Here is a 14,398-nt window from a genome sequence, read left to right as displayed (position 1 = left end):
TCTTGCAATTTGATCTCAGTTCTTGATGTTGCATGTTTAAGAAGTTTAATGTCAGGTCATCATCTTTTGTCTGTTAGATGATGGTAGGCTGTTACATTAAGATCACAAGATTACCTCGATCAAGTTAATAAATCATTAATATGTATTCTTTTTCAGTGGAAGTGTCAAGAAGAGACGTTCTAATGACTTCAGCACGTCAATGTAAGTTACCTTTGTCCCTAAAACTGATTGTTAATTGGTTGGAATGTTAGAAGTATGGTAAATGTTAGAAGCTGCTTTCAACTAGCTTGTTGTTTGGTAGTGTAGTAGTTAGTGCTTTGCCTTGTCACACTGAGGACAGGGGTTCTATTCCCAGTGTTTGAAGCCAGTTTTGGTGTTCCTGTTTATGATATGGCTTAATTGCTGGTAAAAGCAGAACTGAGTCAAACACACTCTATCACAGTAAGAGCATATTAAATTTTAACATTTATTTAGATTTTAGACCCTGCATGAGGCTTTATTTTGTAGTGAAGACTTTTTGTTATGTTAAAGCTCATATTTTTCAGGAACTCTTCTATGCCCGCAAGCATGACTGGCAGTCTGAGTAGTAACTCTAGTAGCTCATCACGTGCCCCTGGAAGGTAGGTGATATGACTGACCAAGTAGTAACTCTAGTAGGTCATCACGTGCCCCTGGAAGGTAGGTGATATGACTGACCAAGTAGTAACTCTAGTAGCTCATCACGTGCCCCTGGAAGGTAGGTGATATGACTGACCAAGTAGTAACTCTAGTAGCTCATCACGTGCCCCTGGAAGGTAGGTGATATGACTGACCAAGTAGTAACTCTAGTAGCTCATCACGCGTGCCCTGGAAGGTAGGTGATATGACTGACCAAGTAGTAACTCTAGTAGCTCATCCGTGCCCTGGAAGGTAGGTGATATGACTGACCAGTAGTAACTCTAGTAGCTCATCAAGTGCCCCTGGAAGGTAGGTGATATGACTGACCAAGTAGTAACTCTAGTAGCTCATCCGTGCCCTGGAAGGTAGGTGATATGACTGACCCAGTAGTAACTCTGGGACTCATCACGCCCCTGGAAAGGTGGTGATATGACTGATGACCAAGTAGTAACTCTAGTAGCTCATCCGTGCCCTGGAAGGTGATATGACTGACGAAGTAGTAACCCAAGTAGTAACTCTAGTAGCTCATCCGTGCCCTGGAAGGTAGGTGATATGACTGACCAAGTAGTAACTCTAGTAGCTCATCCGCGCCCCTGGAAGGTAGGTGATATGACTGACCAAAATGTAGTAACTCTAGGGCTCATCCGTGCCCCTGGAAGGTAGGTGATATGACTGACCAAGTAGTAACTCTAGTAGCTAATCCGTGCCCTGGAAGGGTAGGTGATATGACTATGATGATACCAGTAGTAACTTTAGTAGCTCATCATGTGCCCTGGAAGGTAGGTGATATGACTGACCAAGTAGTAACTCTAGTAGCTCATCACGTGCCCCTGGAAGGTAGGTGATATGACTGACCAAGTAGTAACTCTAGTAGCTCATCACGTGCCCCTGGAAGGTAGGTGATATGACTGACCAAGTAGTAACTCTAGTAGCTCATCACGCCGCCCTGGAAGGTAGGTGATATGACTGACCAAGTAGTAACTCTAGTAGCTCATCATGTGCCCCCTGGAAGGTAGGTGATATGACTGACCAAGTAGTAACTCTAGTAGCTCATCACGTGCCCCTGGAAGGTAGGTGATATGACTGACCAAGTAGTAACTCTAGTAGCTCATCACGTGCCCCCGGAAGGTAGGTGATATGACTGACCAAGTAGTAACTCTAGTAGCTCATCCAAACCCTGGAAGGTAGGTGATATGACTGACCAAGTAGTAACTCCTAGTAGCTCATCACGCGTGCCCCTGGAAGGTAGGTGACATCTGATAGTTGTCATCATTCCTTAGGTGACATCTATTTGTTCATTCCTTGTCTCTGAAGGTAGGTGACATGTCTGACTGAGTAGAAAACTCTAGTCGCTTGCCCTGTGCCCCAGGAAGGTAGGTGACTGACTGATTGGTAACTCCAGCAGCTCTCCATGAGGACCAGGAAGTTGGTAATACTGCAGAAAAGCCAGAAGCCATGATGTCACTAGAGGTTATGGATGAGTATTAAATGCTGATGTCTTATTTCCAGGACTGTGAGGACCCTGTATGAGTGCCAGGCAGAGAACGATTCAGAGCTGTCCTTCAGTGCTAATACCCTAATCTACAATGGTGAGAACTACATTATTAAAACACTGCATCCCTTTCTGTCATCGTGTCCAAATTGCGTAGATCAATGTTCATGCTGTTGATCACTGGATTGTTTGGTCCAGATTCGATTATTTACAGACTGCACCGTATAGCTGGGAAATTGCTGGGTGCGGCGTTCAACAACCAACCAACCAAGCCTCCCTTTCAACAGTCTCTCATGCATTCTTGGCCTTAATGGGCCTCAGTTCGCACTGTTAAACCCTGCTTTGTGTGACATAATTGACCATGAATTGTCAGGTGACAGTCGCTTGAAATATTACCCCTAAGATGACATTTTGTGTCTTTCCTTTTACTATTTGCCTTCAGGTCTGTTGACTGTTGCTCTGTTTATTGACCGCCTTGGTATATTGCTAAAAGCGGTGTAAAACCCAACTCACTCACTCTCTGTTTATTGACACTGGGCATGACAGATGACTGTTGCTGTTCACCCCTCTGTGATTATCTTTCAGTGTGCCCCTCATCTCAGTATTTGCCTATGTTTCAGTGTGGCCCTCATCTCAGACTCTCTGTCTATGTTTCAGTGCATCCCAAGTCTCTCCCTATGTTTCAGTGCATCCCAAGTCTCTCCCTATGTTTCAGTGCATCCCAAGTCTCTCCCTATGTTTCAGTGCATCCCAAGTCTCTCCCTATGTTTCAGTGCATCCCAAGTCTCTCCCTATGTTTCAGTGCATCCCAACTCTCTCCCTATGTTTCAGTGCATCCCAACTCTCTCCCTATGTTTCAGTGCACCCCCAACTCTCTGCCTGCATTTCCGTGCACCCCTAAACTCGCACACTCTCTCAATGTTTCAGTGCGCCCTTCCAAGGAGCCACATTGGCTGGAGGGGACATTAGACGGCCGGAGCGGACTCCTCCCTGAGAACTATGTGGAATTCATAGTTGAATGACCACACCCACAAGCACCATTCAACACTGTTTACAGGATTTATAACAGCTAAACGCAGCAGTTGTTTTGAACATTTTATCAAGTTCTGTTCTGATGTCATTTTATATTGGATGCCACAGTTGGTAGAGTGGAGGTTTGCCAGTGCTCAGTGTGGTGTTTTATACACTTGTTACATCTATTTTAGTTTGTCAGGATGAGAGTGATTGAGTGGCACTCTGAAGTTGTAGGACACAATAATCTAACAAGCAGTGATGGACTCTAATAGGTGGTCATCTACTAATGCTTTATGCAGTTACAACATGAAGCCTGGAAAACCTGGCTACAGTGAAACCCTGTTGGTCTGGAGTCATGTTAAATCTGGAAACAAGTCTTTCAACTGACTTGTTTTGAAACGTCTTCATAAAAAGTCAAAATGTTTGTACCTATGATTTTTATAAGCTGGACATTTGTGGCACCTAACAATTTTGCTGACTAGGACTGTACACATTAAAAGGGCTCATGGTATATTGATTTTGTGCACACATTGTTGGTTAGTAATCTGGACATGTTACTGCCCTGGGTCTGGTTTGGGGACCATCAATGCAAACTAGCCCAGCCATCACAGTGCTACTAGTCTGGGCCATCAACTGCCATTAGTTTGTATACTAGTCCAGACCATATCTTCTAGTTCTGGTTCATCTGTGATGCTCCATCAGTACACATACTAGCCTGCATATACCTGTTCTACTAGCCCTGAGCCTTCTGTGAGGCTCCATCAGTACACATACTAGCCTGCACATACATGTTCTACTAGCCCTGAGCCTTCTGTGAGGCTCCATCAGTACACATACTAGCCTGCACATACCTGTTCTACTAGCCCTGAGCCTTCTGTGAGGCTCCATCAGTACACATACTAGCCTGCACATACCTGTTCTACTAGCCCTGAGCCTTCTGTGAGGCTCCATCAGTACACATACTAGCCTGCACATACTAGCCTGCACATACCTGTTCTACTAGCCCTGAGCCTTCTGTGAGGCTCCATCAGTACACATACTAGCCTGCACATACCTGTTCTACTAGCCCTGAGCCTTCTGTGAGGCTCCATCAGTACACATACCAGCCAGCACTGATACCTGTTCTACCTGTTCTACTAGCCCTGAGCCTTCTGTGAGGCTCCATCAGTACACATACTGTTCTACTAGCCCTGAGCCTTCTGTGAGGCATCAGTATACATACCTGTTCTGTTCTACTAGCCCTGAGCCTTCTGTGAGGCTCCATCAGTACATACTACATACTAGCCTGAGCACATACCTGTTCTACTAGCCCACATACCTGCCTTCTGTGAGGGGCTCTCCATCAGTACACATACTAGCCTGCACATACCTGTTCTACTAGCCCTGAGCCTTCTGTGAGGCTCCATCAGTACACATACCTGTTCTACTAGCCCTGAGCCTGCATATACCTGTTCTACTAGCCCTGAGCCTTCTGTGAGGCTCCATCAGTACACATACTAGCCTGCACATACCTGTTCTACTAGCCCTGAGCCTTCTGTGAGGCTCCATCAGTACACATACTAGCCTGCATATACCTGTTCTACTAGCCCTGAGCCTTCTGTGAGGCTCCATCAGTACACATACTAGCCTGCATATACCTGTTCTACTAGCCCTGAGCCTTCTGCATCATGCACTGTTCTACTAGCCCTGAGCCTTCTGTGAGGCTCCATCAGTATACATCCCTGCACATACCTATTCTACTATCCCTGAGCCATCTGTGAAGCTCCATCAGTATACATACTAGCCTGCATATACCAATGATACTAGCCCTGGCCATCTGTAAGGCTCCATTGTTGCTTAAGTTAGAAACTAAATTGGGAGAGTGTGTATAGAATAGGGAGGTTACCTAGATACAAACAGTGTTGATCACCCTACAGTAAAATCATATCATATGCTACTTGTTCGTAGGAAATGAAAACCTGGAAGTGAAACCACACAATACAAAATGTTTTAGTTTGATTTTTGTTGGTTTTGTTCTCAAGCCTTGTTCAGTACCCAATAACTCCAGGTCTGTATAGAAGTGGGGAGATTTTAAGGTGACTAACCTATCATTCATGTCCATTATTTCTAACACTCTGTTATGTTATGTTGCTTTCTTCATGCTGGTTTTAGTTTCTACATTTTAGAGTCACAAGTAATGGCCTTTTGTAACATTCCAAAGTTTGAAGCTCACTATTTTTATAAGTTTTAGTTGTCAGAATACAAGCATGACAAGTTTAGTTTTAGTTTTGGACTTTTGTTTTTAATTCTGCTCAGATGCTGATATCATGAAATTATCATTATGCATTAGTTTGCATTGGAAATCCTGGTTGTTAAGATTGTGTTTGTAGTCTTGAATTTAGAGTGTGAACTGTGTGTCAGGAGCCAAGTACTACTTACTCTATACAGTGAAATCCTGTTATTCTAGACACTGTTATCTGGACGTCCAAACTGAATTCTACCTTTCTGAATAAGATGGAGTCCCTGTCATTCAACACACTTTCATCTCTTTAGATACATTTTGTTTCTGACCAACTATTAACAAATTTTAGTCAGTGTAACTCTTTGTTTGTGTACATTTTTAGCATCAGGGTATGAAATTAACAGAGATATTCTCTTTATTCATAACAAAACTAGAAACTGCATATGAGATGGTGGCCATGTTGCATGCTACGTCTGTCACGTCGTGAGACATAACAACAATAAACTGACATTTGGTGGCAGAACTTGTTCCAGCATTTATCAGGTATTTTCACTACCTCCGTTCGGCTATGTTTAGAACAACAATAAGGAAACCACACCTGCTTAGGCTTGGATTTATACTTCTCAAAAAAGGTTAGGGAGATTCGATTCTTTCATATTAGTATAGGTAATTTGTCATTTGATTGATCTGTCAAGGCACCTTACTGTCTAAAGTAATGTGAATGAATCAGGTGCTTCTGTACTTGTTTTGAGTAACATAAGATAACAAATGCTCCTGAGTTCAAGTGTTTCATGATGTTACTCTGATTAGCCACTTATGGCAGTTACATGCATTTAAGATGTAATATTTTCATGAAATAATTGATACAAATATTCTGTTGCTTGCTCATTCAAGACACAAGTAATATTTTCCTTTGTGATCGTTTTTAATAAGGTTGGGTCACAGGTGACCTTGTAACCACAATTTGCTATGCAGGATTATGTCCCTAACTTGTGCCAGGAGCTGCTTACTGTGGGTTTGAATCCCACTTTTCATACTGAATATGATTATGGCCTGTTTACTGAACTTTACTGGACTACAATAGGAAGAGCTGTCATAAAAAAACTGTATTGACATTTTGAATGTGCTACTTTATCCAAGGCACTCTTTGGAGGAGTACGTGTTTCATCAACCGTCTCATACTGAGTTTGTGTAGCAAGATGGCTATAAAGAAATACTTATGCAGATGTGGGTTGTTTGATAGTTCACTTCCACATGAAGTCAGTCTTTAATATTTCAGAAGAATATGGTGATTTGATAACTTTATAACATTGTGTGTAGATGTGAAGTTGATGAAAGTATTGTTTTAATAAAAACAGTACATATAAATGAATCGGTCATGTTTTCAGTTTGTTTGGCCTGTTTGACATATTACTCAAAAAAATGTTAAACACATCCATATTCTTTCATGTTACTATAGGTAATCTTTTATGGCATAACATGAAAGAAATTTTGGAATCTGTCATAACAGATTTACTGAAGTAATATGGAATAATTGAATGGGTTTTAACTTGTTTTTCAGTAGTATGTATTTATGCATTACCCTTGTATGTTCAAATGTGACATGTTTAATACGGTGTTTAACCACTATGATTCTGTATGTGATTTTCTATAATGATTTGTTCGTGTAGGCAGGGTAAGAGTTCTTTTAGGCCTATACAGAGTATAGCTATAATTTGGAAAAGCCAGTTTTCTAACTTAGTCAGACTACTGTGTTAGGTTTATGTCAAACAAGTGCCTTTTTGTTGCCTTTAGAAATGGAAAATACACTTTGTATGCCCATCTTTTATATAGTGTATAATGTGATGCGATTTGGCTTCATATGACTGAGATGCTTCATTGCTGTTTTATTTGTGGGTTTTCATAGTTAAACATATGCAGGTGTATTCAACGTTTGTTTGTTTAATTTTTAGATTGTTTTATTTTTCACTGTCTTGAATGATATTTCAGATCTATGTTTGGATAAAATGTTGAAATCTTGTTTTGATGACAAACTGTTAATGAAATGGACAAAGCATGTTGACATTTTATCTAAATAATGATATAGGTGTTATGTTCATTCAGTCAGTCCATGTTTATTAAAGGTATTTGTAAACTCGTTCTGAAAGGCAGGTATTAGTATCAATCTTAAATTTTAATGGTCCATGCTTAGTTTTTGATTGTGTACAATACATTTTCATAATTTTGTTACTTTGAATATCTCACTTGTGACCGGGTACAGACACACTTTAGGAAGGGACTGTTTATTTATTATAGGTGGATGGGGTGCTTTGGGGGGTCCAGTGGTGGTGGGATGTCAGGATAAGTGACAGAGAAACAGATGGGGATTCAATAACATTGGTACACTCAAGTCCAATTCAACCAACCCAGAGCCCCCTATAATACATTACAAGATCCTAAATACTACTGTTGTACAACTGTTTCTATTTGCTTGAAAGTACCAAGCCTTGTCAGAATGACTTTCAGTATTTCTTTATCCAAGACTATGTCATATGTAATATAGCAACTGTTATGCATTGCCTGTATATACATTTGTATAATTTAGCAAGAAATATTGAAGAGGAAGACTTTTTTCTAAATGAATTGAATCTAATAAATATTTGTTGTAGGTGTTGTTAAACAGGATATATCATTAAATGGTGCATTATTGATTGATTGTATATGCATTGAGTGATGATTGTCATGTGTAATAAACTTTCTAATGCTTTTTGTACTGTGTGAATAGATATGGTTTTGTCTAAGAAAATGTTTGTGGTTACATAAGTCACATTATGCAAATAGGTGACGGAGTTCAGATTGAATTCTGTTGACGTATTGTTATCTTGAGTTGCCATGACAGCGGAGCTAAATAAAAAATCGTTTTGAACCCACCAGGTTTCAATAACAAAAAGTAGCTTTATCTATTATAACAATGTTTTCAAAATGGCTGCTACTGTGGCCATTTTGAAAATCCTTTCAGTCAGGTGTCTTCTGAAATTTATACAGACATTTACTGGAGATTCATCTAAAATAATTTGGTCATTAGCTCAATATAAGAATATACATATATATGATAATTGATTTAATGTTTTATATGGCTGTAGGTACATTTTGCATTCATTTTTGTGCATTAGTTTAAAATAAAATAAGAATATATATATGTATCAAGTTGGCTCAGTACATCTGTGGCTTTTCTTGTCAGTCTAGAAAATACCAGACATTTGTATTTGGTGTATAATGATAAAAATGATACAGTAGGGTGGTACATGGAAAGTCAATAATACTTCTTCAGTGCTGTAGAAGGGCAGAGGGTTATACCCAAGTAGCTGAAGTATTCATTCACACATCGCCAGTTCTGATTCCCTAAAGGAGAACAATATGGAAGACCGTTCTAGTGTCTCCATGATATTGTTGAATATTGAAAAGAGCCGTACTCAGCTTTACTTAACTATTGTAGATAACTGTCTAGGTAATACTGGTGAGTGGTGATGTTAAGTTTTATACTGTAGGTTGTACTCTGTAGGCTATATTCATCAAGTTTTATTGAAATTAATAGCAGGAATCCAGACATGTCATCAGGTTACATATGTATGCCAGATCACAAGAAGCATTTATGTTAAATATTTACCTGCTATATTGGGATGAAGTAGCATAATGTACCTGATAGTCTTGGAATCAGGAGTTTGTTTGATTCTACGTGTCTGTTTGCTCCTTTCTCATTGGTGTACTGGTCAGTGTATGGCTGCATTTTCAGTCATTCCCACAACTAATCTGTGCATGGGGACTGAAACTGTCCTCCACAAGGGCCCTAATAATGGCTCTTCAGCCCTGATTATGGATTGTATCCAAGGTGTGGAGAGTCAGTACCTGTGTTAAACTGTACATAGCATGTAAACATGTCTACTTGGTGCTTCCCATGTTGGCACTGATATTTACCAAGTCTGTCTAATTACTGTTGACCTGTACATACTCTGCTTATGTGTTCAGAATTCATTTTGATATGACATAGACCTAGTAGTTGGTTTCTCAGGCAGTGCATGTTTGCTTTGGAGGGATGGTCTCTGTTCTACAAGAGCTGCTAAATATTCACAGGCTTTGTGCTTGGTGACTCAGTCAACGGATGTTTCTTCTGGAACAATGATCCCTCTTCTCTCACAGAACATAATATTCATGGGTCATGGATCTAGTGGTTGGTGAATCAGCAAGTGGATGTTTCTTCTAAATCAAAGGTCCTATTTCTCTCTCAGAACATTCATATTCCAAGTCCATGGATCTTATGGTTGGTGAAACGGCAAGTAGATGTTACCTTTAGAGCAATGATCCCTGTTTTCTCTCCGAGGATTAATTGTCCGAGGCCATTGATCTTGTGGTTGGTGACTCGGCAAGTGGATGTTACCTTTATAGCAATGATCCCTGTTTTCTCTCCGAGGATTAATTGTCCGAGGCCATTGATCTTATGGTTGGTGACTCGGCAAGTGGATGTTACCTTTAGAGCAATGATCCCTGTTTTCTCTCCGAGGATTAATTGTCCGAGGCCATTGATCTTATGGTTGGTGACTCGGCAAGTGGATGTTACCTTTAGAGCAATGATCCCTGTTTTCTCTCCGAGGATTAATTGTCTGAGGCCATTGATCTTATGGTTGGTGACTCGGCAAGTGGATGTTACCTTTAGAGCAATGATCCCTGTTTTCTCTCCGAGGATTAATTGTCCGAGGCCATTGATCTTGTGGTTGATGACTGGGCAAGTGGATGTTACCTTTAGAGCAATGATCCCTGTTTTCTCTCCGAGGATTAATTGTCCGAGGCCATTGATCTTGTGGCTGGTGACTCAGCAAGTGGATGTTTCTTCTGGAGCAAGTATCCCTGTTATCTCTCAGTGCATTAGTATTCCCAGGCCATGGTCCTTGTGTATTGTGCTTGACACCTTGGAAGTTTTGCTATTGAGGGATGGTCCATGTTCGTTTTTCAACACTCCTACAATATTCATAGCCCGTTGGCTTGAAGTGGTGTAGTGGATGTTTTCACTGGAGGAATGGTCAGTGTTGTACAGGTACCACAATTGTTCACATGCCATGGCCATTGTGGTTGTCTGAGGCAGTGAATTCTTCCACTGGAGGGATGGTCCCTGTTCTCTCTCTAAGTAGAACAATATTCACAGGCCATGGACCTTGCAGGTGGTGCTTTTGAGGGATGTTCCCTGTTCTACACGAACAATATTCACAGGCCATGGACCTTGCAGGTGGTGCTTTTGAGGGAGGTTCCCTGTTCTACACGAACAATGGACCTTGCAGGTGGTGCTTTTGAGGGAGGTTCCCTGTTCTACACGAACAATATTCACAGGCCATGGACGTTGCAGGTGGTGCTTTTGAGGGATGTTCCCTGTTCTACACGAACACTATTCACATGCAGTTTGTAGACTGTAGCAATGGATGTTTTTTCCTGAAGGATGATCCCTGTCCTGCAGTTACACTGGGAGTGGCAGTCTTTACTGTTTCCTTGTTCTATGAGTATGGCCACATCACGAGAGAGTGAATATGTTGGATACCACAGTGATGGAACAAGTCCTCTTCTATGTCCATGGAGGGGCGGTGGGGTAGCCTAATGGTTAAAGCGTTGGCTCGTCACGCCGAAGACCCGGGTTCGAATCCCCACATGGGCACAATGTGTGAAGCCCATTTCTGGTGTCCCCCGCCGTGATGTTGCTGGAATATTGCTAAAAGCGGCGTAAAACCAAACTCAGTCAGTCAGTCAGTCTATGTCCAAGGACAGTTACAATAATATACTCTAACTTAACAATACCGACATTGAAACAAGTCTAGGGTGAGGTGCAGCAATAACTTAATCATCCTCCAAGCTCATCAGCACTGCCACAGTCCAAGACCTTTGTATACACTTGTGTAAGATCTGCAGGTAGCATCACAGGGCCTTGTAATGCCTCTGTGGTTAGCAATACTGTCAGTTGTTGAAAGAGGCTTACACATTTTGAACACACAATTTGGGAAAGATATGTTCTTGTGTAAATTCAGTATGGTATGAGAAGAAACAGACCAACATGCTTTTATAGTGTTATTATGGTTCAAATGTTCAAAGACCGTGAAAAGTCAAAATGCCTGAGAAGCTAACCACTATGCTATGATTGTATGGAAGCCCATCGGTGCCATATATTCTCCTGTCTGTAAATGCCTGTTATGTACATACCTGATACATAATAGTCCTTTATTCATATATAATACTGGAATGAAACTATGTACAATATTATTGTGAAGTGACCGTCTTGTTAATTCCTTGTATTTGTTGGGTTTTTCAGATGCAAGCAATATGCTACCATTGTTCACTACATTGTATGAAAGGTTTCTGATCCGATAACTAATTACCTGCATTTATTTAACTGAAAATGTTCCAAAGATATTGTAAGCTATTTCATTCAGGGGACATAACTCTCACTGTCAGGTGAAGGGGATGGTATCTGTACTCTGTTTCTGTAGATTGGCTTTCATCATACTCTACTGCACTGCACAAATCAAATGTCAGCTGGATGACAGGCTTTATATTAATTCTGCAATATATTTAGTACACTGTAAAAACATGGAAGTCGTTTTCCTAGCATTAGCCTGAACAAAACCTTTTAACTTATGTGATGGTTGTTTCTCATGTGTCTAACATAAATATGAATAATCAATCTGTGTATCTTATGAGATGTATACAATAATCAGTCAACAGTGAAACCTTCTTAAAGTGGACCCTGTTAGTCTGGAAACCTGTTAAATAAGGATGTTTCAGTTTCAGTATGAATTGCACTGACTGGATGAGCGGGGCTTCTCTGTAATTCCTTTTATGACTGTATTATCCTATTCTTGAAATGAGCTGAGTTCTTCATCTAACATATATATCGAAACATTCTTTGTTCTCTTGCTTGACAAGTAGCTTTATTTTGATTTGAGCTGCCTGTGGTCCATACATAACATTATTTTAAAAATTTGACATATTTGAAGATTCTCTAATATTGGACTCTATAGTTCTGTGTCCACTTGATAAGTGACAAATAAGTGCTGAGATAGTGGTTTTTAATAATAGAATTATGTGTTAAATCACTGTGTGAAAAGCATGTGTCAGGTCAATCAAAATACAGGGATTTGTCACAGGTTCCAAACTAATGCAAATTGGAAAATACCGTTAATTTTTCTCATTTTATGAAATTCAGAAGATTTTTTAGCATTATGATACAGTTATGTTAAGTAAGCATTAACGATTTTCTTGTATTTGTCCTATCAAATACAAGCCATCTCACAAAGCCTTATCATTAGTTCCACAGGACAGTGTTATTTAGGAAATGTTTAATTCCATTTTGAGACTTGTTATACAAATACTTGCTACTTAATTTCTCTAATTAGATATAGATAAATCTCTGCAGTATCATTATTTCTCATAGAATAAAAATACCGGTAAATGACCGGCAGAAGTATTAGTTGCAGAAACTTACCCCAGTGAAGGTGCAAGACATTATAATTGAAGTGTCCTGTCTGAGCTGCTTGTAGCCTTAGCGTTTAGTGTTCGGTGTTATGCCTACTTTATATCAGCTGCTATGCAATCAGTGTTTGGGTTATATAGTTGTCGTGTCTTTGTAGATTGCTGCACAGCCTTTGTAATACTAGTATCAGAACCGTCACATAATGGAGAGATTGGAGCTCTTTAATTCAAAGCATCACTCAAAATATTACATTTAGGTGTTTGTTTATCTTATTTTGGTTGTTGTTTTTTTACGAATAATTTTTTTCTAATATTCAGTGTAAGTGGTAACCAAAAAATATATAAATTACTACTAATAATGAATAAATGATAAATGGTTTAACATTGCGAAATAGTAAACCATATTTATTTGTTTTTGGTGTTTTTTGTTTTGTTAGAATAAAAAATTGTACGTGTTATTTACCATAAATAAAATCTTGTTTGTCTTTTTTTTTTTCAATTTCATTACAGTAGAACACGGATATAACGAACTCCAAGGGACCAAGAAATTTAGTTCGCTATATCTGGTGTTCGTTATTCACATTTGACTGCCATCTTGGATTGTAGAGATGTCGAGACACGTATATGCTGAGGCTACAAATTTTTATTCTTGTACATTGACATAATATTAAAATTCTGAATTTATCATTCACAGACATTAGCTAGAACATGTTTGTTTTTTTAAACGCGTTAATGACCATCGAATAATGTTGATTCGCCGCCAACAAGGTTGATGTATACCGCTCAGTTGCTGAGCTGACGCTGAGTGAGTTCGCTAATCACGTCGTTATTGGGGCTTGGGGGTAGTAAATCAGTTCGCTATAGCCGTTAATTCGCTACTCACGAGTTCGTTATTCGCGTATAATTTTAATGATATTATAAAGGACTGTTGACGGGACTTTTAAATTTGTTCGCTATATCCGTTTGTACGCTATATCCGTGTTCTACTGTATTTGTAAAACCGCTAAATTTTGTTTTGTCAAAAATCTTTTGGGGGGCTAATTACCTTTTTTCTAAATCTCCTTTTTGAGGGATTGGTTGGTCTCTGAAACCACCTAAAAATATTTAAGGCCTTATGTGAATCCTATTCCATAGAATGATTGTGTCAGGTTCAAACATGGAGATTTCCTGTACATAATAAATAACCTTTTCAGTCTCCTTGCATGGACAGAACTAGCGAAACTGATCAGCGATGTAGGACAAAATTACACTGAGCATAAGACAGTGTTCAGATCTTTATTAATACTTTTGTATCATATTCAACATAAATGTCAATATTGATCTTGTTGACATAACTGTATGTTAGATAAGTATGTAAATGTTGATCAACTGGAGTTATTGATATAGATAAACAGAATGTATTTAACTGCATGGAATACAGTAAAGAGTGAAATCACTCTTCTTCGATTACCTCTATGTCAAGTGAGATTGTTACTGAATTGACTCTAACTTCTGTTGACTATAACGCCATTCCATTATAGGAGCACAGG

General features: G+C 39.6%; 1 protein-coding gene across 1 annotated transcript in view; it reads left to right on the top strand.

Annotated features, from left to right (window-relative positions):
- Positions 1-4,137, top strand: part of LOC124254640 (rho GTPase-activating protein 26-like) — a 99,787-nt gene extending 95,650 nt beyond the window's left edge. Inside the window, exons 29-32 of the mRNA XM_046688483.1 lie at positions 157-201; positions 546-620; positions 2,167-2,246; positions 3,077-4,137. Of these exons, the coding sequence (XP_046544439.1) occupies positions 157-201; positions 546-620; positions 2,167-2,246; positions 3,077-3,171 (295 nt within the window). The 3' untranslated portion in view covers positions 3,172-4,137. The remainder of the gene's footprint in view (positions 1-156; positions 202-545; positions 621-2,166; positions 2,247-3,076) is intronic.
- Positions 4,138-14,398: the final 10,261 nt, after the last annotated feature.

Source organism: Haliotis rubra, unplaced genomic scaffold (assembly GCF_003918875.1).
Source record: "Haliotis rubra isolate DU_JTF1 unplaced genomic scaffold, ASM391887v1 Scf579, whole genome shotgun sequence".
Classification (NCBI taxonomy): Eukaryota; Metazoa; Mollusca; class Gastropoda; order Lepetellida; family Haliotidae; genus Haliotis; species Haliotis rubra.
The sequence above is the reverse complement of the archived record's forward strand: the minus strand, read 5'-3'. Positions and strand labels throughout refer to the sequence as shown.